Raw genomic sequence first — 25,754 nt, forward strand, 5'->3', positions numbered from 1 at the left:
TTTCTCGCAGCTGCTCCTGCTTCACTAGGAGGGCAGCCATGGTCAAGCTACAAAATAACAATGTCTTGTTCTGTGACTGTTCAGACAATGGACTCCCACATTTGTTATGATGGCCCTAGGAGACGAATTCAGCATTCAGGAGAAGATATGATCCAGTTGCCTCCACGACCGGAAGAGCAGCATATACAAATACATAATGCACATAATACACAGTAAACAGGCTTGCACAGCGATTCTTCCCAGAACAAATGAGGCCTGCCCCAAAGTGACTGCTGTCTTTCCATAAGCAGCACAGGGATATTTTTCAAACAACGGGTTCACTCCTTAAATAAGGATTTAATTTCCTCATCAGCAAAACCTTACCACATTTCAAATAACCTCTCTGATCACCACCTTCTATCCTCCAAACTCTTTTACTTTGTATGTCTTCATTGTTATTTGTATAATTTTGTTGATAAATAATCTTTGTTGTGTATTAATTTATTAGGTATGTGTCTTCCTTAGCTTTTCAGCACCACTGCAACCATGTTTTGATTTATTTCAGATTTCCAATCTCTGACCTTTCACAGTGTCCCTTACACTTTCTTCACCTTCTCTTTCCTTCCATGCCCAGACTAGTTTCATAATCTACTAAAACAATTCCTCCTTTGCAAAGGCCCTTAAAACATGCATTGGTCTCCCTCCACTGAATGCAAAAGCCAAAACCCCAAAACCCCAATCCACGTTGAACCTAACTTCTTTGCAACTCAGAAGCAACTGACCTCTGTTAGGAAAAAAGAAATCAATCACATAATTGGCTGACTGCTTTAAATTTAATGTATGATCTTCAAACTTAAACGGGACTTACCACTGTCTGGTAATCCTTCGTTTTGCTGGTAGACTTGGTCTTTTCATCAGAGACAACTGGATCATATCTTCTCCTTTCCTACCCTCACTGTAGGCCCACCTTCAGCTGGTGATCTTCCTTCACATCTAACTGAGAAAACAGAAAGCTGAATTAGTTACCTAAGGCTGCTGTGATGGTTAATACTGAGTGTCAACTTGACTGGATTGAAGGATGCAAAGTACCTTGATTGATCCTTCAATCAATTTGCATATCAATATGTATGGTGTTTTCAATGGCTAAATTCAACATTAACATTTTAGTCAGTGGGCTGGGGAAGGCAGACCCACCCTTAATCAGGTGGGCACCATCTAATCAGCTGCCAGCAAATATAAAGCAGGCAGAAAAACGTGAAAAGGTGAGACTGGCCTAGCCTCCCAACCTACATCTTTATCCCGTGCTGGATGCTTCTTGCCCTTGAATACTGGACTCCAGGTTCTTCAGTTTTGGGACTCAAACTGGCTCTCCTTGCTCCTCAAGCTTGCAGATAGCCTATTGTGGGACCTTGGGATCATGTTAGTTAAAACTTAATAAATTCACACACACACACACACACACACACACACACACACGTTATTAGTTCTGTTCCTCTAGAGAACCATGACTAATACAGCTGTTGTAACAAATTCCCATACACTTGGCTTGACACAACAGAAATGGATTCTCTCACAGTTCTGGGGCTAAAAGTCCAAAATCAAGGTGTCGGCAGGGAAGGCTCCAGGGAAAACTCCTTCCTTGCCTCTGCCAGCTTCTGGTGACTGCCATCGATCAGTCATCTTCCTTGATTTATATGCATCATTCCAATCTCTGCCTCTATGGTCACCTGGTCTTTGTCCCATGTGCCTGTCTCTGTGCCCAAATTTCCTCCTTCTTCTAAGGTACCCATCACTGGATTGGGGTTCACTCTAATACGGGATGACCGCACCTTAACTTGATTACATCTGCAAAGACTCTACTTACAAATAAGGTTACGTTGATGATTTCAGGATGGACATGAATTTGGTGGGGGAGTGGATTTTAGGAGATTAACACTATTTAACCAAATATAAAAGCCCTCCCTCATCTTCCTGCAAGGCTAAATACAAACCTACTCACAAATGCTACACCCTTCCTGTCTTACCTGTGTTAAAGAAAATGTAGGTCCCTACCAACAGGAGGGCAGGTCCTTGTCCCTACCAACATGAATCCCCCAATTTATGGGCAGTATGTTTCTCTTTGTTGCTGCAGTTACCCCCTTACCTAACGTCAACAATGTCCCCACTAGATCATTTCCAGCAGAATGAAACTATACATTAGCATCTCTCATCTTAAGACAAAAGATAGGCCGGGCCCGGTGGCTCACACCTGTAATCTCAGCACTTTGCGAGGTTGAGGCGGATGGATGACTTGAGGTCAGGAGTTCAAGACCAGCCTGACCAACATGGAAAAACTCCATCTCTACTAGAAATACAAAAATTAGTGGGGCATGGTGGTGGGTACCTGTAATCCCAGCTACTTGGGAGGCTGAGGCAGGAAAATAGCTTGAACCTGGGAGGTAGAGGTTGCAGTGAGCCAAGACTGCACCACTGCACTCCAGCCTGGGTGACAGAATGAGACTCCATTTCAAAAAAAAAAAAAAAAGATAAAAGATAAACAAATCCTTGATTCCACATACCCTTCTCGTTAGTTATTTCCACCACCTTACCCTGCTACCCTTTGTAGAAAAACTTGCCACTAACTGAAGCACAAGTTGGCATCTGGAAGAGGGGAGCTGATATAACAAAAACCTATAATATGTGACACTGGTTTTAGGATTGGACTGTAGGCAGAAGCCTGAAGGGTGGCCAGGGGACTGCTGGTGGAGGCTGGAATAGCAGTCAGGAACCTTTTATTGCAAGCTGAGAAAAGAGGCCTTTTTTACAGAGACTGTCACCTTTGTTTACCTGGAAGATAGAAAATGTTGCAGAGAAACTTGTGGATCTGGCTAAAAAGATTTTTAGGCTTAAAGAAGAATAAGACAATTGCATTCTCTTAGCTATGCATAACACGGTATTGTAAGAAAGAGATGTTACAGAAAGAACTGTTAAGCAGAATTTAGAAAAAATATTTCCAGCACTTGCTAGGTTAGAAAACAAAGCTATTTTTATTCCACCCTCTCTGGCTAGCAAAAAAGTAAGAAGTGACCTCAGAAAAGATCAAGTCCAGGGCCTGCCAGTAAAATATGACCTGACATTCAAGATCAAATGAAGAGTGCAACTATCACACCCTTGAAGACATCAGAAAGATTTAAGGTGGTATTTTATAGACTTTTCAGGACTTTCTTTTCTAGGAATCTTAATGGCATCCAAAAAGAAGGGATACAGACAGTTCCAAAATAAAGAAAATTTTCTCCCAATTTTCTATGGGCAGGAAGTAGGCTGAGAAATCTACTTAACTGCCAATATGAGCCATTTCTTATAGGAAAAGGATGACTCTGAGAGTCAAGAGCTGGCATGAAAAATGAAGAATCTTGACAAATGCTTACACAGTGGGGCTTGTTCTCTTGGGAGCTACCCAATACCCTATAAAGCAGCTCAGGATGAAATACTAAATAATGAGAGCCATAGAGTGAGAGAGACTGCAGGATGAGGGACCATCTTGAAGGTTCTAAGTGCAGCTGAGTTGTCAGCTGAATGTAGCCACTGGAGTGACTTCTGCTATATCATATGAGAAAGAAGAACTGCCCAGCTGAGCCCAGTTAGCACACAGAATCATGAAAAATAAATCATTATTTTTAGCCACTAAGTTTTAGGGTGGTTGTTACACAGCACAGATAAAACATTTTTCTATCTTTACTCAATCTCTTGATAGCACACTCAAAGTAGCTGATCATCCCTTCTTATTGAAAAACTTAAATATCTGGCATTTATGACTCCATGACTTCTGGTTTTCCTTTTGCCCCACTGGCTTCTTTAAACTTTAGCTCTATCAGTCTCCTCCTTCTCTTTTAGAGGGGCAGGTCCTTGGAGTTCTCATTTACACTCACTTCTAGGGGGATCTCATCCAGTTGTATAGGTTTAAATACCGTCTATATGTTCATAACTCTAGTACTGACCTCTTCTATAAATGTCAGACTCACAGATCCAATATCTGCTGGGCATTTTTCCACTTGTATGTTTTTATAGGTATCTTCTATCCTTCTGCCTTAAAACCCTTAATAACTTATGTTTTAAAAGTGGTGCAATCTCGACTCACCGCAACCTCTACCTCCTGGGTTCAAACAATTCCCATGCCTCAGCCTCCCAAGTAGCTGGGATTACAGGCATGTACCACCCCGACCAGCTAATTTTTTTATTTTTAAGTAAAGATGGGGTTTCATCATATTGGCCAAGCTGGTCTCGAACTCCGGGCCTCAAGTGATCCACCTGCCTCAGCCTCCCAAAGTGCTGGGATTACAGGCATGAGCCACTGCACCCGGCCCCAGGATTTGTTTTAATCAGGTATACCAAGACACACAGACACAGAAATGACTATGATGAAGGAAGGTTTTATACACACAGATCTCTAGAAAGAAGAAGGCACAGCATGCCACATAGGGCCACACGGGGAGGCACCAGTACATATCTATTGTTTGTCCCTACTGTTACCTATCACCTCAGCCAGTCATGATGTTAAAATATTTGACAAATAACTCCCTCTTCAGGTAGAATAACCTTTAGGACAGAGCTAGGTCCAATGAGGTTGAAAAAAGACAAGCCTTTTCATGGGTTTTTCCAGGGATGCACTTGATAGGTCAAATAATGACTCTTCTTTGGGAATGAGACTTTGAAGTAACCCCAGCCATGTCTACTGTCTCTGGTAGAGGTACTAGCTACATGGGCTGTAAATTTTCAAGGCTACCATGGAACTATAGATGGGGGGTGATACCACAAAGATTGCTGTTCTCACTGAGAGTTTGCTGTTTTTCTTCACTAAATGCTAGATGGGTTGTTGCAAGCCTTCGACTAATTTCAGGGCCCTAAGAAAGTTGATTCTGATAATTATTGTCAGTTTTTTCATTGCTTTTATGGAAGGGCAAACTTTCTGGGGTCCTTAATCCACCATTTTCACTAACATCACTCTTCCTTTATTTTTTAAAAATGTTATTTTATTGCAAAACACTTTTATTGGAAACCACAACTAAAATTAAAAATTAACTTTTTTTTCTGTCACCCAGGCTGGAGTGCAATGGTGTAATCTCGGCTCACTGTAACCTTCACCTCTTGGGTTCAAGCAATTCTCTTGCCTCAGCCTCCTGAGTAGCTGGGATTACAGGCACCCACCATCACACCTGGCTAATTCTTGTATATTTTAGTAGAGACGGGGTTTCACCATGTTGGCCAGGCTGGTCTCAAACCCCTGACCTCAGGTGATCCACCCACCTTGGTGGATCCTGTTAGGCCTCTGAGTCCAAGCCTGGCCATTATAGCCTTGGTGACCCACAAGTACACCTCTGGATGTTCCCCAGAAGCCAGAAAGTCTGAGGTAACCACAGGTAACCAGGTGGCCACAGAAAGACATGAAACAACTTGTTCCTGCCTCAACTAATTGCTCTCCCCCTACAACCTGCAACCATTGTTCCTGCTCAGCCTTGCAGAATTTCCCCAAGGAATTACTGCAAATTTCCTTTTGCAATACCACTTGGCCACAATATAAATTGGACAATAGCTCTAAATGGCCAGAAAACGGTACCTTTGATTTTTCTATCCTGCAGGATCTAGACAACTTATGTCGTAAAATGGGCAAATGGTCTGAAATTCCCTACATCCAGGCATTTTTTTTACACACCAATCCTTCCCTAATCTCTGCTCCTTCTTTCCCTTCCACCTGCCCAGAATTCTCCTTGTCTATCAACCCTTCTGACCTTTCTCCTCCCTGCCTGTCCAAACCAGGCCCTAATCCAGAACTTAACCCCCCACCTAGATCCTTCCTCCTCTTCCACTGCCCACAACCCACCTCCTTATGCCCATCCTGTCACCTCCCCACCTCATACCTGGTCAGGCTTGCAGTTTAGTCCCGCCACTACCTCCTCTGCCCCTGCCCAACAATTTCCCCTTCAAGAGGTGGCTGGTGCCTAAGGCACAGTTAGGATGCACGTTCCTTTCTCTTTATCTGACCTTTCCCAAATTGGCCAACGGTTAAGCTCCTTCTCATCAAATCCTCCAATATTTAACCCAGTCCTATAATCTCACCTGGAGTAACTTAAATGTCATCATTACTTCTACTCTCACCACTGAAAAACATTTATCACCCAATCAGCCCCTAACAATAAAAAGCTACAGAAAAAAATCTGGCCCTCAAATCCCACAACAGGAATTAATTAACCTCGCCTTCAAGGTGTTTAACAACAGGGAGAAAGCAGCCAAGCAGCAACACATTTCCCAACTGCAAATGCTTGCCTCTGCCATAAGACAAACCCCAGCCACACCACTGACTCACAAAGACTTCAAAGTTGGTACCTTGCGTCAAGTGTCAGAAACCTGGCCACTGGGCCAAGGAATGCCTACAGCCCGGGATTCCTCCTAAGCCCTGCCCCATCTGTGCAGGGCCCCCACTGGAAGTTGGACTATCCGACTCACATCACTGCTTCTCAGCTTAGTGGCTAAAGACGAATGCTGCCTGAACATCTCGGAGGCCCCCTGGACCATCACGGATGCCGAGCTTCGGGTAACTCTTACGGTGGAGCGTAAGTCCATCCCCTTCTTAATCAATACGAGGGCCACCCACTCCACACTAATCTGTCTCCTTGGCCTCCATAACTGTTGTGGGAATTGACAGCAAGGCCTCCAAGCCTCTCAAAACTCCCCAAGTCTAGTGTCAATTAGGCCAGCACTCCTTTCCACATTCTTTCCTAATCATCTCCACTTATCCAGTCCCGTTAGGCCAAGATATTCTAACAAAATTCTCTGCCTCCTTAACTGTTCCTGGGCTACAGCCACACCTTTGCCACCCTCCTCTCTGAACCCGTACCTCCCTCAATAGCTCCCCTTATGTCCCTCTACCTTAACCCTAGTGTGTGAGATACCACCTCCCCATCCATCCTGTAGTGCCAAAGCTCTATACTCTCCCCAACTTCTCTAAAACTCACCCGAATTCCTAAGAAAACTTCTATCTTGCCATTTCACTCTCTTCCTCCATTCTGTGTGCCAAGACATTTCCTGGTTCCACCCCTGGATGCCAACCTTAACCCATTCTTTGTTATACCAACCCAACCCAAACCCTATTTCTCATACACTGCTGAAATTCAGGGTTGTGCAGTTGGAGTTTCTTACACAAAAGCCAGGTCTGCGTCCTGTTGCCTTCCTCTCTAAACAACTTGTCCTCACTGTCCTAGGTTGGCCCTCATGCCTGCGTGTGGCAGCTGCTTCTGCTCTACTCCTTCCTGAGGCCTTCAAAATCGCAGGCTCTGCCTCACTCTATACAGCTCTCACAACCTTCAGGCTTAGTATCCTCTTCGCATCTTCCACATCTGTTACCTGCCCCACTTCTTATCCAACTCTATTCACTCTTTATTGAAACTGTGACTATTGCATATGGCATCGATTTTAATCCAGCCTCTCATTAAATACCAAACATAAACACAAGCCCTGAGCCCCATGACTGTATCTCCCTAATCCATAGAGCATCCTCCCCCTTTCCACATATTTCTCTCTTTCCCATTCCAGACCCAGATCACACCTGGTTTATTGATGGTAGTTCTTCAAAGCCCAGTCAGTTATCACAGGCTAAAGCTGGTTATGCAGTTGTATCCCATTCATCTATCATTGAGACTGCCACACCCCCTCCCTCTACCACTTCTCAGCAAGCTGAATCAATTGCTTTAACCCATACTCTTACTCTTTTGAAGAGACTATGTGTAAATATCTATACTGACTCTAAATACGCCTTCCACATCCTACACCACCATGCTGCCATATGGGCAGAAAGAGGCTTTCTCGCTACACAGGGATCTCCTATTATCAATGCTCCCACACGCCCTCCTTAAGGCTGCTCTCCTCCCAGCCAAGGCTGGAGTTGCCAATGTAAAGGGCACCAAAAAACTTCAGATCCCATTGCCCAAGGAAATGCTTTTATTGATGCAACAGCAAAAAAGGCAGCAAATGCACCAGTATCCCCTCCTAGCAGACAATATTTTTCTTTCTCATCAATCACCCCTACTTATTCTCCTTCTGAATCTTTAACCTACCAGTCACTTCCTACTTAAGGAAATTGGTTTTGGGATCAAGAAAAATTCCTTCTTCCTGCCTCACAAGCCCATTCTATCCTCTCTTCCTTCCATAACTGTTTTCATGTGGATATAAGCCTTTAACCCATCTCTTAGAACCTTTTATCTCCTTCCCTTCATGGAAGTCTATCCTTAAAATAATTACATCTCAGTGCTCCTCTGCCACTCTACCAACCCCCAGGGATTTTTAAAACCTCTTCCCTTCCCCATTCACCAAGCATGGGGATTTATCCCCATGTAAGATTGGCAGATTGACTTTACTCACATGCCCCATGTCAAGAAATATAAGTATCTTCTTGTATGGGTGGATACCTTTACAGGGTGGATTGAAGCCTTCCCTACTGGAACAGAAAAGGCCACTGCTGTTATTTCTTGTCTGTTAAATGAGCTCATTCCCTGATTTGGCCTGCCTACTTCCATACAATCTGACAATGGCCCCTCTTTCATTAGCCAAATCACCCAAGCAGTCTCTCAGGCCTTAAGCATTCAATGCAATCTCTATGCCCCTTATGCCCTCAGTAATCAGGAAAAGTAGAAAAAGCTAATGGCCTCCTAAAAACACATCTTACAAAGCTCACCCTTCAACTAAAGAAGGACTGTGTATCCCTTCTACCCATTGCTCTTCTCCAAATTTGTTTCACTCCCTGGGAACCCACAGGATATAGCCCCCTTGAACTCTTATATGGCCGTACCTTTCTGCCTGGGCCTAACTTTCTCCCAGACACTAGTCCTCTTGGAGACTATCTTCCAGCTCTCCAATAAACTAGGTGGGAAATTCATCAAGCTGCTAGCCTCCTCTTACCCACTCCAGATACCTGGCCTTACGAAGACACCTTAGCCGTACGATCAGTGCTGGTCAAGGATCTAACCTCTCCAGCTCTATAGCCTCGATGGAAGGGTCCCTACCTAGTTGTCTACAGTACCCCAATGGCTATCCATCTACAAGACCACCCCCACTGGGTTCACCAGTGCCAGATTAAACTGTGCCCATCAGACGACCAGCCTAGCCCATCCACCTCCCCTTGTAAGTCGCAAGTACTCTCTCCTACTTCTCTTAAGCTAACTCGAATTCCTGAAGAGTAAATATAAACCACACATGAGTTTAGTTCATACTCTAACATTAACATTTAGTTTATATTCTAACATTATATTCTAACAATGAATCCTGAGAGTCAAGGAAAGATGGCTGAATAGGAACAGCTCTGGATTGCATTTCCCAGTGAGAGCTATGCAGAGGGTAAGTGATCTTCACATTTTCAAATGAGGTGCCAGGGGCATCTCAATGGAACTGGTTGCACAGTGGGTGTAGCCCAAGAAGGGGAAGCCAAGGCAGGGTGGGGCACTGCCTCACCTGGGAAGTGCAATCCCCAGAGGACCCCACTCCCTACCCAACAGAGGCCATTAGGGGCTTTTCTAGCCACTCCAGCACTCTGGTTCAGATACTGCGCTTCTCCCACAGTTTTTACTGCCCACAGAACAGAAGATTCCTGGTCCGAAAAGCACCATGAGTTTCCAGCATGGCTGTTTCAGCTGGTGCCGCGGGTTTCTGCACAAAAACTCAAACAAAGCTGGACGGCTGTTTCAACTGGTGCCTAGAATGCCTGGGAGACAGAGCCACCCATTCAACTGAAAAAGAGGGGACTGAAAGCAGGGAGCCAGGGGATCTGGCTCGGTGGGTCTCACCCCCACAAAGACTAGCAATCTAAAACACTCTGGCTTGAGAGTTTCACAGCAAGTGCAGCAATTTGAGCTTGACCCAGGATGGTTGAGCTCTGTTGGGGAAGGGCGTCTGCCATTACCAAGGCAGTCCATCATTACTGAAACAGTCCGCCACTACCGAGACAGTTTGCCATTACTGAGGCAGACCACCAGGAAACTGCAAGGAAGTTTACACAGTAGCTGGGCAGAGCCTGTGGCAGCTCAGCAAACCCTCTGCTGGCAGACTGTGACTAGACTCCCTCCTTGCTGGGCAGAGCATCTCTGAAAAAAGGCAGCAGCACGTCAGGGACTTATAAATAAAGCCCCACCTTCCCAGGACAGAGCACTTGGGAAAAGAGGCAGTTATGAGTTCTGCTGCAGCAGACTTAAAAGTACCTGCTCAGAGCTCTAAATGGAACAGTGGAGCTCCTAGCACAGCACTTGAGCTCTGATAAGGGACAAACTGTCTCCTGAAGCAGCTCCCTGACCCCTATATATCCAAAGAGGTACCTCATAAAGGAGAGCTCTGGCTGACACCTGACAGGTACCCTTCTGGGACGAAGATAACAGAAGAAGAAACTGGCAGCAACCCTTACTGTTCTGCAGCCCCCATGGGTGATTCCCAGGCAAGCAGGGTCTGGAGTGGACTTCTAGCAGTCCTGTAGCAGAGGGGCATGACTGTTTGAAGGAAAACTAAAAAACAGAAATAGCTTCAACATCAACAAAATATATGTTCACTCAGAGACCCCATCTGAAAGTCACCAACTTCAAAGACCACAGGTAGATAAATCCAAGAAGATGGGAAGAAACCAGCACAAAAAGGATGAAAACACCAAAAACCAGAATGTCTCTCCACCTCCAAGGGATCACAACTCCTCACCAGCAAGGGAACAAAGCTGGATGGAGAATGAGTGTGATGAATTGACAGAAGCAGGCTTCAGAAGCTGGGTAATAACAAACTTCTCTGAGCTAAAAGAACATGTTCTAACCCAAGGCAAAGAAACTAAGAACCTTGAAAAAAGGTTAGATGAAATGCTAACTAGAATAACCAGCTTAGAGACAAACATAAACAACTTGATGGAGCTGAAAAACACAGCACAAGAACTTCGCAAAGCATATACAAGTTTCAATAGCCGAATCGACCAAGCAGAAGAAAGGATATCAGAGATGGAAGATCAACTCAATGAAATAAAATGAGAAGGCAATATTAGAGAAAAAAAGAGTGAAAACAAATGAACAAAGCCTCCAAGAAATATGGGATTATGTGAAAAGACCTAATCTACATTTGATTGGTATACCTGAATGTGATGGGGAGAATGAATCCAAGGTGGAAAACACTCTTCAGGATATTATCTAGGAGAACTTCCCCAACCTAGCGAGGTAGGCCAACATTCAAGTCCAGGAAATACAGAGACCACCACAAAGATATTCCTCAAGAAGAGCAACCCCAAGGCACATAACTGTCAGATTCACCAGGGTTGAAATGAAGGAAAAAATGCTAAGGGCAGCCAGAGAGAAAGGTCGGGTTACCCACAAAGGGAAGCCCATCAGACTCACAAGTGGATCTCCTGCCATAAACACAAGCCAGAAGAGAGTGAGGGGCAATATTCAACTTCCTTAAGGAAAAGAACTTTCAACCTAGAATTTCATATCCAGCCAAACTAAGCTTCATAAGCAAAGGAGAAATAAATTCCTTTACAAACAACCAATTGCTGAGAGATTTCGTCACCACCAGGCCTGCCTTACAAGAGCTCCTGAAAGAAGCACTAAACATGGAAAGGAATAACCAATACCAGCCACTCCAAAAATGTACCAAATGGTAAAGACTACTGATACAATGAAGAAACTGCGTCAACTAACGGGCAAAACAACGAGCTAGCATCAAAATGGCAGGATCAAATTCACACATAACAATATTAACCTTAAATGTAAGTGGGCTAAATGCCCCAATCAAAAGACACAGACTGGCAAATTGGATAAAAAGTCAAGACCCATTGGTGTGCTATATCCAGGAAACCCATCTCATGTGCAAGGACACACGTAGGCTCAAAATAAAGATATGGAGAAATATTTACCAAGCAAATGGAGAGCAAAAAAAAGCAGAAGTTACAATTCTAGTCTCTGATAAAACGGACTTTAAAGCAACAAATATAAAAAGAGACAAAAAAGGGCATTACATAATGGTAAAAGGATTAATGCAACAAGAAGAGCTAACGATCCTAAATATATACACACCCAATACAGGAGAACCCAGATACATAAAGCAAGTTCTTAATGACCTACAAAAAGATGTAAACGCTCACACAATAATAGTGGGAGACTTTAACACTCCACTGTCAATATTAGACAGAGCAACAAGACAGAAAATTAACAAGGATATCCAGGACCTGAACTCAGACCTAGACTAAGCAAACCTAATAGACATCTACAGAACTCTCCACCCCAAATCCACAGAATATACATTCTTCTCAGCAGCATATCACACCTACTCTAAAACTGACCATTTAATTGGAAGTAAATCACTCCTCAGCAAATGCAAAAGACTGGAAAGCATAACAAACAGTCTGTCAGACCACAGTGCAATCAAATTAGAACTCAGGATTAAGAAACTAACTCAGAACCGCACAACTTCATGGAAACTGAACAACTGGCTCCTGAATGTCGACTGGATAAACAACGAAATGAAGGCAGAAACAAAGATGTTCTTCGAAACCAACAAAAACGAAGACACAATGTACCAGAATCTCTGGGACACATTTAAAGTAGTGCCTAGAGGAAAATTTATACCAATAAATGCTCACATGAGAAGTGAGGAAAGATATAAAATCGACATCCTATCATTAAAATTGAAAGAGCAAGAGGAGAAAGACCAAAAAAACTCAAAAGCTAGCAGAAGACAAGAAATAATTAAGATTAGAGCAGAACTGAAGAAGACAGACACACAAAAAAACCCTTCAAAAAAATCAATAAATTCAGGAGGTAGATTTTTGAACATATCAACAAAATAGACTGCTAGTCAGATTAATAGAAAAGAGAGAAGAATCAAATAGATGCAATAAAAAACGATAAAGGGGATATCACCACTGATTCCACAGAAATACAAACTACCATCAGAAATTACTACAAACAACTCTATGCACATAAACCAGTAAATCTGGAAAAAAATGGATAAATTCCTGGACACTTGCACCCTCCCAAGACTAAACCAGGAAGAAGTTGAAACCCTGAATAGACCAATAACAAGGGCTGAAGTTGAGGCAGCAATTAACAGCCTACCACACAAAAAAAGTCCAGGTCCAGACAGGTTCACAGCTGAATTCTACCAGACATACAAAGAGGAGCTGCTACCACTCCTTCTGAAACTATTCCAAACAATCCAAAAAGAAGGAATCCTTCCCAAATCATTTTATGAGACCAATATCATCCTGATACCAAAACCCGGCAGAGACTCAACGAAAAAAGAAAACTTCAGGCCAATATCCATGATGAACATAGAAGCAAAAATCTTCAATAAAATACTGGCACACTGATTGCAACAGCACATCAAAAAGCTTATCCATCATGATCAAGTAGGCTTCATCCCAGGGATACAAGACTGGTTCAACATACGCAAGTCTATAAACGTAATCCACTACATAAACAGAGCCAAAGACAAAAACCACATGATTTTATCAACAGATGCAGAGAACGCCTTTGACAAAATTCAACAGCCCTTTATGCTAAAAACTGAATCAACTAGGTATCAATGGAAGGTATATCAAAATAATAAAAGTTATTTAAGACAAACTCACAGCCAATATCATACTGAATGGGCAAAAACTGGAAGGATTCCCTTTGAAATCTGGCACTAGACAAGGATGCCCTTTCTTACCACTCCTATTCAACATAGTATTGGAAGTTCTAGCCAGAGAAATCAGGCAAGAAAAAGAAATAAAGGGTATTCAATTAGGAAAGGAGGAAGTCAAGTTGTGTCTATTTGCAGATGAGATGATTGTAGATTTAGAAGACCCCATTGTCTCAGCCCAAAATCTCCTGAAACTGATAAGCAACTTCAGCAAAGTCTCAGGATACAAAATCAATGTGCGGAAATCATAAGCATTCCTATACACCAATAACAGACTAACAGAGAGCCAAATCAAGAGCGAACTCCCATTCACAATTGCTACAAAGAGAATAAAATACCTAGGAATACAACTAACAAAGGATGTAAAGGACCTCTTCAAGGAGAACTACAAACCACTGCTCAACGAAATAAGAGAGGACACAAACAGATGGAGAAACATTCCATGCTCATGGTTAAGAAGAATAAATATAGTAAAAATGGCCATACTGCCCAAAGTAATTTATAGATTCAATGGTATCTCCATCAAGCTACCAATGACCTTCTTCACAGAACTGGAAAAAACCACCTTAAACTTCATATGGAGCCAAAAGAGAGCCTGCATAGCCAAGACAATTCTAAGCAAAAAGAACAAAGCTGGAGGTATCATGCTACCTGACTTCAAACTATACTACAAGGCTACAGTAATCAAAACAGCATGGTACTGGTACCAAAACAGAGATATAGACCAATGGAACAGAACAGAGGCCTTGGAGGCAACACTACACATCTACAACCATCTGATCTTTGACAAACATGACAAAAACAAGCAATGGGGAAAGGATTCCCTGTTTAATAAATTGTGTTGGGAAAACTGGCTAGCCATGTGCAGAAAGCAGAAACTGGACCCCTTTCTGACACCTTACACTAAAACTAACTCCAGATGGATCAAAGACTTAGACATAAGACCTAATATCATAAAAACCCTAGAAGAAAACTTAGGCAAAACCATTCAGGACATAGGCATAGGCAAGGACTTCATGACTAAAACACCAAAAGCATTGGCAACAAAAGCCAAAATAGACAAATGGGACCTCATTAAACTCCAGAGCTTCTGCATAGCAAAAGAAACAATCAGAGTGAACTCCCAGAATGGGAAAAAATTTCCCAACAGAATGGGAAAAAATTTTTGCAATCTACCTATCTGACAAAAGGATAATATCCAGAATCTACAACGAACTAAAACAGATTTACAAGAAAAAAACAAACCCATTCAAAAGTAGGCCAAGGATATGAACAGACACTTTTCAAAAGAAGACAAATATGAGTCCAACAAATGTGAAAAAATGCTCATCATCACTGGTCATAGAGAAATGCAAATCAAAACCACATTGAGATACCATCTCACACCAGTTAGAATGGTGATTAAAAACTGGAAACAACAGATGCTGGAGAGGATGTGGAGAAATAGGAACACTTTTACACTGTTGGTGGGAGTGTAAATTAGTTCAACCATTGTGGAAGACAGTGTGGCGATTCCTCAGGGATCCAGAAATAGAAATTCCATTTGACCCAGCAATCCCATTACTGGGTATATACCCAAAGGATTATAAATCGTTCTATTGTAAAGACACGTGCATACGTATGTTCGTTGTGGCACTGTTTACAATGGCAAAGACCTGGAACCAACCCAAATACCCATCAATGATAGACTGGACAAGGAAAATGTGGCACATATACACCATGGAATACTATGCAGCCATAAAAAACAATGAGTTTGTATCCTTTGTAGGGACATGGATAAATCTGGAAACCATCATTTTCAGCAAACTGACACAAGAACAGAAAATCAAACACCGCATGTTCTCACTCATAGACGGGTATTGAACAATGAGAATGTATGGACACAGGGTGGGGAGCATCACACACTGGGGTCTGTTGGGGGTCATTAGGGGAGGACAACAGTGGGTGGGGAGATTGGGGAGGGAAACATGGGAAGAAATGCCAGATATAGGTGACAGCCGAACGGAGGCAGCAAACTACCTTGCCAAGTATGTACCTAGGCAACAATCCCGCATGATCTGCACATGTACCCCAGAACCTAAAGCACAATAAAAAAAAACAAAAACAAACATCAAGTTGTATGCATTAAATATATGCCATGTTTATTTGTCAATTATACTCCAATAAAGCTGGAAAAAAAACAACAGGAATCCTTCTCTTAACTTTGCTATTTGCAACAGGCTCTATGCAGTCACCCCCAAAACTTGGTCTACACTTCACAAGCTCTCTATTCCTATTGCTAGCTAATCATATTTCTAGTCGTCCTTCTCATCCACATTTAAATGCCCTATACTTGCTTGCCTTGCCAGTTCACTGCTTTCCTCCAGACTATTTTAGCTGACATCTTATGGTTCTACTCACGAACTTCCACCCTTGACTCCTTTCTTGAGTGGATAAATAACCTATGTGGCAAGGGACGCTCCAATTATTTCACCGTGATGAAGTCCTCTTCTTTATTTTTCTACTCATTCTCATTCTCAGTCCCATTCTGTCACTCCCTATCCCTTCCTAATTACCTTCAACATACCATCAGTCTAACCCATTACCTCCTCATTAATTCCAACCCACTGCTGGCAAAAAACTGCTGGCTCTGCATCTCCCTTTCTTCCTCCTCTTATACCGCTATTCCTGCCCTGCCAGCCGATTGGGCTACCTCTTCTGTCTCCCTGCACCTACACACCTCTTTTAACAGTCCCCATCTCTATCCTACCATAGAGATTCTCTATTTCTTAGATAAATTTGGCAAAACTTCCTCAGACATTTCGTACCAACAAGCTGCTATACTTCTCTGCAACTATTTACAGCAACTCTCACCTCACATTAACTCCACTCCGCCCGTATTAGGACCCCTTACTACACAGACAACTATCCCCACTCCTGCTCCTCTATGCATTTCCCATCAACAAACCACTGGAATTCCCTTGGGTAATCTTCCACCTTCTAAGTGCTGCTTTACTCTTCATCTCCAAAGCCCTGACACACACGTTAATATGCCTTTAGGAGCATACTCACTTTGCTTCACCGACAAACGCTCTATCACTACTAATAACCTAAAAATATTAACAGTCATTGTCTAGGTCGGCACCTTCCCTGTCTCTCACTCCATCCTTGGCTACCCTCTCCCTGTTCCTCAGATTCTCCTCTTAGTCCCTCTTCATGCTTACTCATACCTGGCCCTACAAATGTTAGTGACAGACTATTTGTTGATACTTCATGCTTCCTCATACATTATGAAAACCAAACTGTCCCCACCACACAGTTACCATCAATCTCCCTTTCAACCCCCAACTGCTGCTGTTCTTGCTGGATCTTTAGGAATTTGGCAATCTGACTCCCCTTTCAAGGATCCCTCCCACCTTTTCACACTACATTTTCAGTTCTGCCTTCCCCCAGGTCTCCTCTTATGTGGCTCTTCCACTTATATGTGTCTACCCACTAACTGGACGGGAACCTGCGCCTTAGTCTTCCTTATTCCTAAAATTCAATTTGCCAATGGTAATGAGCAACTGCCTGTCTCCCTAATGACACCTACTCTACAAAAAAGAGTCATCCAGCTAATTCCATTACTTGTGGGAACAGGGCTTGCAGCCTCCACTGTAGGCCTTGGAACTGGCATAGTGGGGGTCACCACCTTTGTCACAACATTCCGCAGCCTGTCTACTGATTTCTCTGCCAGCATTACAGACATATATAATACCTTGTCTGTTCTTCAAGCTCAAATACACTCTTTAGCTGCAGTCGTCCTCCAAAACTGTCGTGGTCTCGACTTACTCACTGCAGAAAAGGGAGAACTCTGTATATTTCTCAATGAAGAATTTGGCTTTTACTTAAATCAAACCAGCCTAGTTTGTGATAATATCAAAAGGCTCAAAGACAAGGCTCTAAAATTTGCTAATGAGGCAAATAACTATGCCAAACCTGGTATATATTATCCCATCCTAGCTGGATGTCACGGCTCTTTCCACTCCTTACTCCCCTAATACTCACCTTCCTCCTTCTCTTATTCAGACCTCGCATTTTCCAATTAGTCTCTCAATTCCTACAAAACTGTAACCAGGCCATCACTAATCACTCTACGTGGCAAATGCTACTTTTAACAACATTACCCACTGTCCGGGACCTCTCAGCCGCTTAAAGCAAAACGCCTTGCCAACCCTCCCTGTTCATTTGCCTGTCTTTCTCCCCAACCCTATTTCACAGTCTTCACCCTTCCAGGAACAACCAGAAACACCAATCCATCACTCATGAGCTCCAGGCAGCGCCCGGCTAATGTCAAGATGCAGCATGACCTCTCCAGAACCTGCACATATCTCTTTCAATTCAAGTCTTCTGGGACCACCCCCTACATTAGACATTATTCCAACCTTGGCCCAAGGTTTCATCACTAAAGCTATTATGCTTCCAAGGACTTGGCCAAACACTTATTAAACTACACAAATCACAGATTTTTCTTTTAGGTGTCCGTGCAGCCCTGTCACGCTCGAAAAAGCCATGAGAAACATCGCCCCTACTCCCTTCTCCAACTTTTTTCTTTAATACATACATAAAAAGATGGGAATGTTAGGCCTCTAAGTCCAAGCCTGGCCATTATAGCCTTGGTGACCCACAAGTACACCTCTGGATGGTCCCCAGAAGTCTGAGGTAACCACAAGTAATCAGGTGGCCACAGAAAGAAGTGAAATAACTTGTTCCTGCCTCAACTAATTGCTCTCCCCTGCAACCTGCAACCATTCATTGTTCCTGGTTAGCCTTATGGAATTTCCCCCCTGGACACTGGGTTTCTCAAGACCCCCCATCCCTGTAACTATGTAATTTACCGCACCCTTCCCTCTGCTTGCAATCAATAACCCTCACCCTTATGATCATGCCTATTTGTAATAGATAACCCCTACCCTTGTGACCATGCATCCCATGATGCCCTTCCCCTCCCTAAAATAGATTACCACCTTAAACTGACCACTTGCCCCAACCTATAACCAACTCCTATCCCACCACCCTCTGCTGACGCCCTTTCCGGCCTCAGCCTGCCCACACACAGGTGAATAAACATCTATGTTGCTCACACAAACCCTGTTGAGTGTCTCTTCATTCAGCGTGTACATTTTAACAGATCCCTCCCAAGGAGCTGGGATTATAGGCATGAACCATCTTGCCCAGCCTAACATTTTTGATTAAAAATTAACATTTTAGCCGGGCGCCGTGGCTCATGCCTGTAATCCCAGCATTTTGGGAGGCTGAGGCGGGTGGATCACGAGGTCAGGAGTTTGAGACCAGCCTGACCAACATGGTGAAAGCCTGTCTCTACTAAAAATACAAAAATTAGCCCAGCATGGTAGTGCACATCTGTAATCCCAGCTACTCAGAGAGGCTGAGGCAGGAGAATCGCTTGCACCTGGGAGGTAAAGGTTGCAGTGAGCCCAGATAGTGCCACTATACTCCAGTCCGGGAGACGGAGCAAGACTCTGTCTCAAAAAAAAAAAAAAAAAAATTAACATGGTGGCTCACTGTAACCCCAGCACTTAAAGAATCTGAGGTGGGAGGACTGCTTGAGGCCAGGAGTTCAAGACCAGCCTGGTCAACATAGAGACAGTGTCTCTACAGAAAATTTAAAAATTATCTGGGCATGGTGGCATGTGCCTCTGGGCCCAGCTACTTGGGAGGCTAAGGTGAGAGGTTCGATTGAGCCCGGAAGTTCCAGGTTGTAGTGAGCTATGATTATATTGTTATACTAAAGCCTGGGTGACAGACTAAGACCCTGTCTTTTTCATTTGTCCATGTTACTGTCTAGTCTTTATCCATACACTTATTGTTTACATTTTTGTAGTAATACTACAGGTAAGAATTTTTTTTTTTTTAAAGATGGAGTCTTGCTCTGTTACCCAGGCTAGAGTGCAGTGGTGTGATCTCAGCTCACTGTAACCTCTGCCTACTGGCTTCAAGCAATTCTCCTGCCTCAGTCTCCTGCGTAGCTGGCCACCGCCACCACGCCCAGCTTATTTTTACATTTTTAGTAGAGACAGGGTTTCACCGCATTGGCCAGAGTGGTTTCAAACTCCTGACCTCAAGTGATCCACTAGCCTTGGCCTCCCAATGTGCTGGGATTACAGGCGTGAGTCACTGCGCCGGCTTATAGTTAAGATTTTTATATTCATTTTTAGTTAATGTTAAACCATAAGTACTCTCCCCCCACAATCCTTCTGCCCCTCATCTTCCCTTTTCCACTTTCCTAGTACCTCCTACTGCCTCCCGACAACCACCCTTGTGTGTTTCTTCCACATCTTTGTGCTTATTCAAAAAGTCCTGCCACACACACACACACACACACACACACACACGCTTTTCTTTTGTTAGACATTAAAAAAAATTAATTCTTGATCATTCAACTTGATTATTTAGACATTTCTGTACAGCCATCTTTTCTCGTTTAGCGACACATCATGGCTGTCCTTCTAGATCCGCACACAGAGATTTAACGCACGCTTGTTAAATAGTTTTCCTCGTAGTCTTTAAAGATCGGTCACACAGTTCCCACTAACGCTACCTCCCAGGTGGGGTTCCCCCAGTAACACTTTCACACATAACTTATTTACTGTTCCCTTTACTTCTGGAAGATTCCGAGAGGAAAGATCGCTGTGTCAAAGGTCACACGCGATTTCAATTTTAATAGCTATTCCTGGATTACTTCCCCAAACGTCTCTCACAACTCGCATTGCCCTCAGCATGTGTGAGAGGGTCCTTTGCTCTCAAGGGTCTTCTAAAATATTTGCTCAGTCGTTACTTAGCAGGGGCTAAGAGTAACGGATTTGCTCTTTTAAAGGACATACCCGTTTACGTTTACATGAAGGAACTCATTGATGCACCGAGGCGAAAGGAACATTTAAGTCCGTCTTCCTAAAGCGGAGTGATCACTTTTGTCACTTGTTCGAGGGGTGGGGACCTCATCAGTCGTCCCTGTTTCTGTGAGTCGTCTATGAAGCCGGGGCTTGGCCCGCGCGACGCCGAGCGGCTTTAACGGGCGGCGTCCAGCCGGCTCCGCCAACGCTTCCGCCGCCCTCGAGGCGCCCTCTGACTGCAGGAGCTCGAAGCATTGCAGAGTTAGGGGCTTCTGGTCCTTCAAACGTCCGGGAAAGTCCTTTTCCGGGCCTGGGGACAAGCCCCCGCAAGCCGCCACAGCCCCCGCCCGAGCGCCGAGCACGAGCGCACGAGCGCCCGAGCGCCCGAGCGCCCGAGCTTCCGTCCGGCGGCCGCCGCACAGCTGGGGACCCTGAGGCGTAAGGCGCCGCCGCTGCTCAGCTGCGGGCCGGGGGCGTGGCGAGGCCGCACAGGTTCTGTTTTTCGCCGGCCCAGGGCAGCTTTCGGTTTCGTTTCCCGCTGGTGCCTCCACCCCGCGAGAGCCGCCCGCCAGCTAGCGTCCGCCGCCGCCGCAGCCGCCGCCGCCCCGCCGCCCGCGTCGCGGCACCCGTGGTCCGACGGGCGCAGTCCCCGCGGCCATGGCCCAGGCTAGCGTCGTCGGTGAGGTGACCCAGGTGCTGTGCGCGGCCGGGGGCGCCCTGGAGCTGTCCGAGCTGCGGCGCCGCTTGCGGGTGGGCTTGGGCAGCGACGCGCTGGAGCGCCTGCTGCGGGAGTGTGAGCGCTTCGTGTTGGCGGCGCGGGCGGGCGCGGGCGGCGCGACCGCGGTCCCGGAGCGCGTGGTGCTGGCCGCGTCGCCGCTGCGCCTGTGCCGCGCGCACCAGGGCTCCAAGCTGGGCTGCGTGGGGCTCTGCGCTCAGCTGCATCTCTGCAAGTTCATGGTCTACGGCGCCTGCAAGTTCCTGAGAGCCGGGTAAGGCGCGGCCTCGGGCCCCGGCAGAGGCCCCGCGCGCCCCTACGCGCTTCCAGTCGGCTTGGGGTCCTACTTGAAGTTTGAGCAGACAGTTCGGTGGCTCTGCCCCGGCCTCGTCCCATCATTCGTTAAAGCGAGCGTTTATTGAGCACCTGTTAAGTACCTGGCACAGTGCGAGGGACTCGTCGATTGGAGTCCTCTAGACTCCTGGGGGGAGAGAGTGACTTACAAAGAACGTGGTAGTGCCGGGTGGAACATCCGGTTGTGGCCGTGTGGGGTGGGGGAGAGGGAGGCGGTGGCCTAGGGGAGCTCCACGACGCCGTGGGTTCCCCTTGCCAGCTTTGAGGGCAGACAATGAAGGCTTTCTCTGCCCAGCAGCCGGAAGGGATCTTTAAACCCCGTTCAACCCTATTTATCTGCTTACAAACTGGAAACTGCAGGCTCCCTCCCATCGCCCACAAGGTCCTGGGATACTGGTCCCGGCCCACCCGGTACCTTTCTGTGCCTGGAACACCCCCCAGCCTGGTCTTTTCTGGGAACCTTTGCTCTGCCTGGAGTGCCCTTCCTGCTTCAGGCCTCAACCTAAAGATCACATCCCATTTGAGGGCTTTTCCTCTCCTTACTCTTGGTCACAGGGAACTGTTTATTTTTCTCGTGGCACCCAGTTCCCAGTAGAATGGAAACTCCCTGAGGACAGAAGCCCCAGCTGTCTCCCCAGCACTTAGCGCCCATGTTCTGATCATAGCACGTGGTCAGTGGGATGTGTGGAAAGGATTGCTGAGGTTTATGCTGAAGGATTTGGGCCTCACCCTGAAGGTGACGGGGCGAGTCAAATGGCAGGAAAGAGCACCCATCAGGTTTGCATTTTAGGAAGTCCTAGGTAGTGGTGTGGGTGCCAATTTAAGGGAGAATGTCATTGGGAACCTCTGGGAAGCTAGTCCAGGAGAATTCCTTCCTCCCCTGCTCCCTCCTTTCTTGCTTGCTCCCTGGTGTGTGTGTGTGTGTGTGTGTGTGTGTGTCTTAATAGAGTAGATATTTCTTGCTTATGTCAGGCCAACAGTGAGCATGGGGTAGGGGCCTTGATCCATACAGTCATCCAGGGATCCAGGCTAACTGACCTCTGCTCTGTGCTCCTCAGCACATGGCTCCTGAGGGCAGCCTAAGTATCAAGTTCCAGTAGAGGATTGCATGGGAGGTTTTTATTTTATTTTATTTTTTTATTTTTATTTATTTGTTTTGAATCGGAGTCTTGCTCTGTCACCCAGACTGAAGTGCAATGGTGTGATCTTGGCTCGCTGCAACCTCCCAAGAAGCTGGGGTTATAGGCACCTGCCACCACACCTGGTTAATTTTTATATTTTTAGTAGATATGGGGTTTCACCATATTGGCCAGGCTGGTCTTGAACTCCTGGCCTTGTGATCCACCCGCCTCTGCCTCCCAAAGTGCTGGGATTACAGGCATGAGCCACCACACGGCCGAATGGGCGGTTTTTATACGCCAGGTCTAGAAGTGGTGGATTTCTTTTCACCCACATCCCATTGACCAGAAGCTGTCTTGTGACCCTGTCTAGATGCAGGGTGGCTGGGAAATGTAGTCTCTAAGAAGCAGCTTTTCAGAAATATCTAGATTAGAACTTTCCAAGGGCTATGTGAGAAATTCTGGAGAGTTAAGTCGGTGACTGTGTGGTGAGAGGATATGAGAGAGGTGAACTTTCTCAGAAACTCTTCAGTTTCTGCACCTACTGTGGCCTGGGTGTTGTAGACTGAGAAAACAGGAGAGGATTTTAGTTTTGAAGCATGCCCAGGAGGCAGCTGTCCGGGTCAGAAACTTGGGAGGAAGGCCAGGGGCCTGAGGTGCTGGGCTGGAGTGGGAGAAGTTGGGTGGTGTAGCCATGGCTGCAGCCCCAGGCGTGGATCAGATCTAAGGTAGAGCCTGAGGCCTGAAAAGAGGCTGAGGGCGGAACTCTGGGGAAATCAGCCTTCAGGGATGAGCCAGTCCAGGGGAGGTTGGGGAACAGCAGCCCAGGAGGGAGAAGGCACACAGCAAAAGGTGGTTAGTTGGAGCCTCTCATGGGAGTAACTGGTGGATCTGTTTAATGTTCATATTTTGTAAAATAAAGATGGCAGCTCTGTTCTTAAGCTAGTTCTCAAAACTAGTTTCGCTTCCTTGTTTACACAGGTGAATTTCTTGAACCTTCCATTTCTGACTCACTTTAGGGAGAGTGGGTGTGGTTGGCCACACTTCTGTGCTTCCCCTGTGTCTCTTCTTGTCTTCCTGAGCCTCAGGGTCAGTGCTTTTAGAAATAGGTCGTCAGTCCTGCTGCAGAGGTGGTACGTAGTCCTGGTTCCCTGACTCTTAGTCCTCAGGAGGTGGTGAGCCCAGTGGTCTAGGGCACAGTCCTGAAAACCAGCCCACCTTGTTTCAACCTGGGCTCTGCTCCTTGCTAGCTGGTAGCTTTGGGCAAATGACTTTATCTCCAGGTCTCAGTTCCCTCATCTGCGAAGTGGGGTTAATGATATTTCTTCCCTCACAGGCTGGTTCAGGACTGAATGAGTTAACTCATAAACCATTTTGGCCGATACTTGGCAGTTGCTCATTAAATTTTAGTAGTCATTGTCATCATTAGTCATCATTACAGTTATTAGATATATTTGGCTCTGGCAGCACCAAATTATTTGCCCCTCTTCTAGAATGTTCTTCCTTTCTCCTCTTGCTGTCTCCTCCTCACCCTTTAACTATTCCATTCAGGCTTTATACTGTCCAGTATGCTCCCCTGATTTCTTCCCCAGTTCTGTCCCAGCCCAGCCTGGCTCACGTGCCCTTCCGCTCTGCGCTGATGGATTCTGACCACAGCTGAAGTTGCACTTTCCACTCCATATCAGAGTCCTCTCCGTCTGTCACCTCCACTAGATGAGGGAAAGAGAGCAGTCAAGGATGGCTTCAGGATTTTTGGTCTGTGCAGTGGGAGAGGGAAGTTGCCTTTTACTGAGCTGGGGATTCTGTAGGAGGTGCGGGTTTGGAGTGGATCTAGGTTTGGCATTCTCCTGAGATGTGTATTACAAGCGTAGCATAGGCAGCACAGCGGTGTCTGAGTCAAACAAATGCTGTTGACTTGACTCTTCTGGGTACTGGTGACTCAGGCAGTCATTTAAAGGTTTATATTTGGGTTCTCAGGGCATGATGCCAGTGTCTGGCTCACCCTGGTGCTTATCAGCTGCTTGTGGATGGAAAGAATGAAGGAAGAGAGCAGAAAAAAGAGCTGGGTTCAGGGCTGTGTGGGCGCATGCCTTCATGCATGCATGTATGTGACCTATAATGATAAGATGCCATGCTCATTGATAGAGCCTGTGGTTTACTGCTTACCGACTGCTGTGCAGTGACTCCTCTTTGTCATTCTCATCAAATGCCTGCTGAGAGGTGCCGTCCTGGGCCATAGACCTTGAAAGGCCCCATCTCTTCCTTGGTAAATACACATTAGATTTTTTTTTGTTGTCTTGTAGACATGCTGGTTTTTCTCTGGTGCTTGTAAACACTGTCAGGAAGTGTTTCTGAGCAATTGTCATGAAGACTGATTTTATCAGCTTTCAGTTTGCCAGCACAGCCATGACAAAGTACCACAGACTAGGAGGCTGAAACAACAGAAATCGACTTGCTCATGGTTCTGAAGGCTAGAAATCTGAGATCAAGGTGTTGGCAGGGTTCGTTTCTTCTGAGGCCTCTCTCCTTGGCTTGTAGATGGCCGCCTTCTCACTGTGTCCCCACATGGTCTTCCCTCTGTGTGTGTCTATGCCCCAATCTCTTCTTATAATGACAGCAGTCATGTGGGATTGGGGCCCACCCTATTGACCTCTTTTTAACTTAATTATCTCTCTAAAGACCCTCTCTCCAAATAGAGCCATATCCTGAAGTCCTGGGAGTTAGGACTCCGACGTAGGAATTTTGAGGAGACTCAATTCAACATGTAACACCAGCTCTGCTTCTTTGCAGGAAGAACTGTAGGAATAGTCACAGCTTGACAACCGATCACAACCTGAGCGTGCTGAGAACTCATGGCGTTGACCACCTGAGCTATAACGAGCTATGCCAACTCTTGTTTCAGAACGACCCCTGGCTTTTGCCAGAAGTGAGTGCCAGGGGAAGTCTGGGTTCCACACCTCCCTGGTGACATTCCTATATCTTGGGAAATGTAATGACTGAGTGGAATGGGTGGGCCCTTGGTGGTCTCTGGTCCGGTTTACACCTGCA

At 45.5% G+C, this 25,754-nt stretch overlaps 1 protein-coding gene and 1 long non-coding RNA gene across 2 annotated transcripts in view; one reads left to right on the top strand and one right to left on the bottom strand.

The window, feature by feature from the left end:
• LOC105713744 (uncharacterized) overlaps positions 1-20,628 on the bottom strand; it is a 153,050-nt gene extending 132,422 nt beyond the window's left edge. The window contains exons 1-2 of the long non-coding RNA XR_010341377.1: positions 20,511-20,628; positions 848-976 (exon numbers count right to left, since the gene is read on the bottom strand). This is a non-coding gene — a long non-coding RNA (uncharacterized LOC105713744). The remainder of the gene's footprint in view (positions 1-847; positions 977-20,510) is intronic.
• Positions 20,629-21,049: 421 nt separating this feature from the next.
• Positions 21,050-25,754, top strand: part of PARP12 (poly(ADP-ribose) polymerase family member 12) — a 38,753-nt gene continuing 34,048 nt past the window's right edge. Inside the window, exons 1-2 of the mRNA XM_012447421.3 lie at positions 21,050-21,508; positions 25,497-25,632. Coding sequence (XP_012302844.3) covers positions 21,177-21,508; positions 25,497-25,632 — 468 coding nt within the window. The 5' untranslated portion in view covers positions 21,050-21,176. The remainder of the gene's footprint in view (positions 21,509-25,496; positions 25,633-25,754) is intronic.

This window comes from Aotus nancymaae, unplaced genomic scaffold (assembly GCF_030222135.1).
Source record: "Aotus nancymaae isolate 86718 unplaced genomic scaffold, 86718_ANA_hifiasm-v0.15.2.pri h1tg000002l, whole genome shotgun sequence".
Classification (NCBI taxonomy): Eukaryota; Metazoa; Chordata; class Mammalia; order Primates; family Aotidae; genus Aotus; species Aotus nancymaae.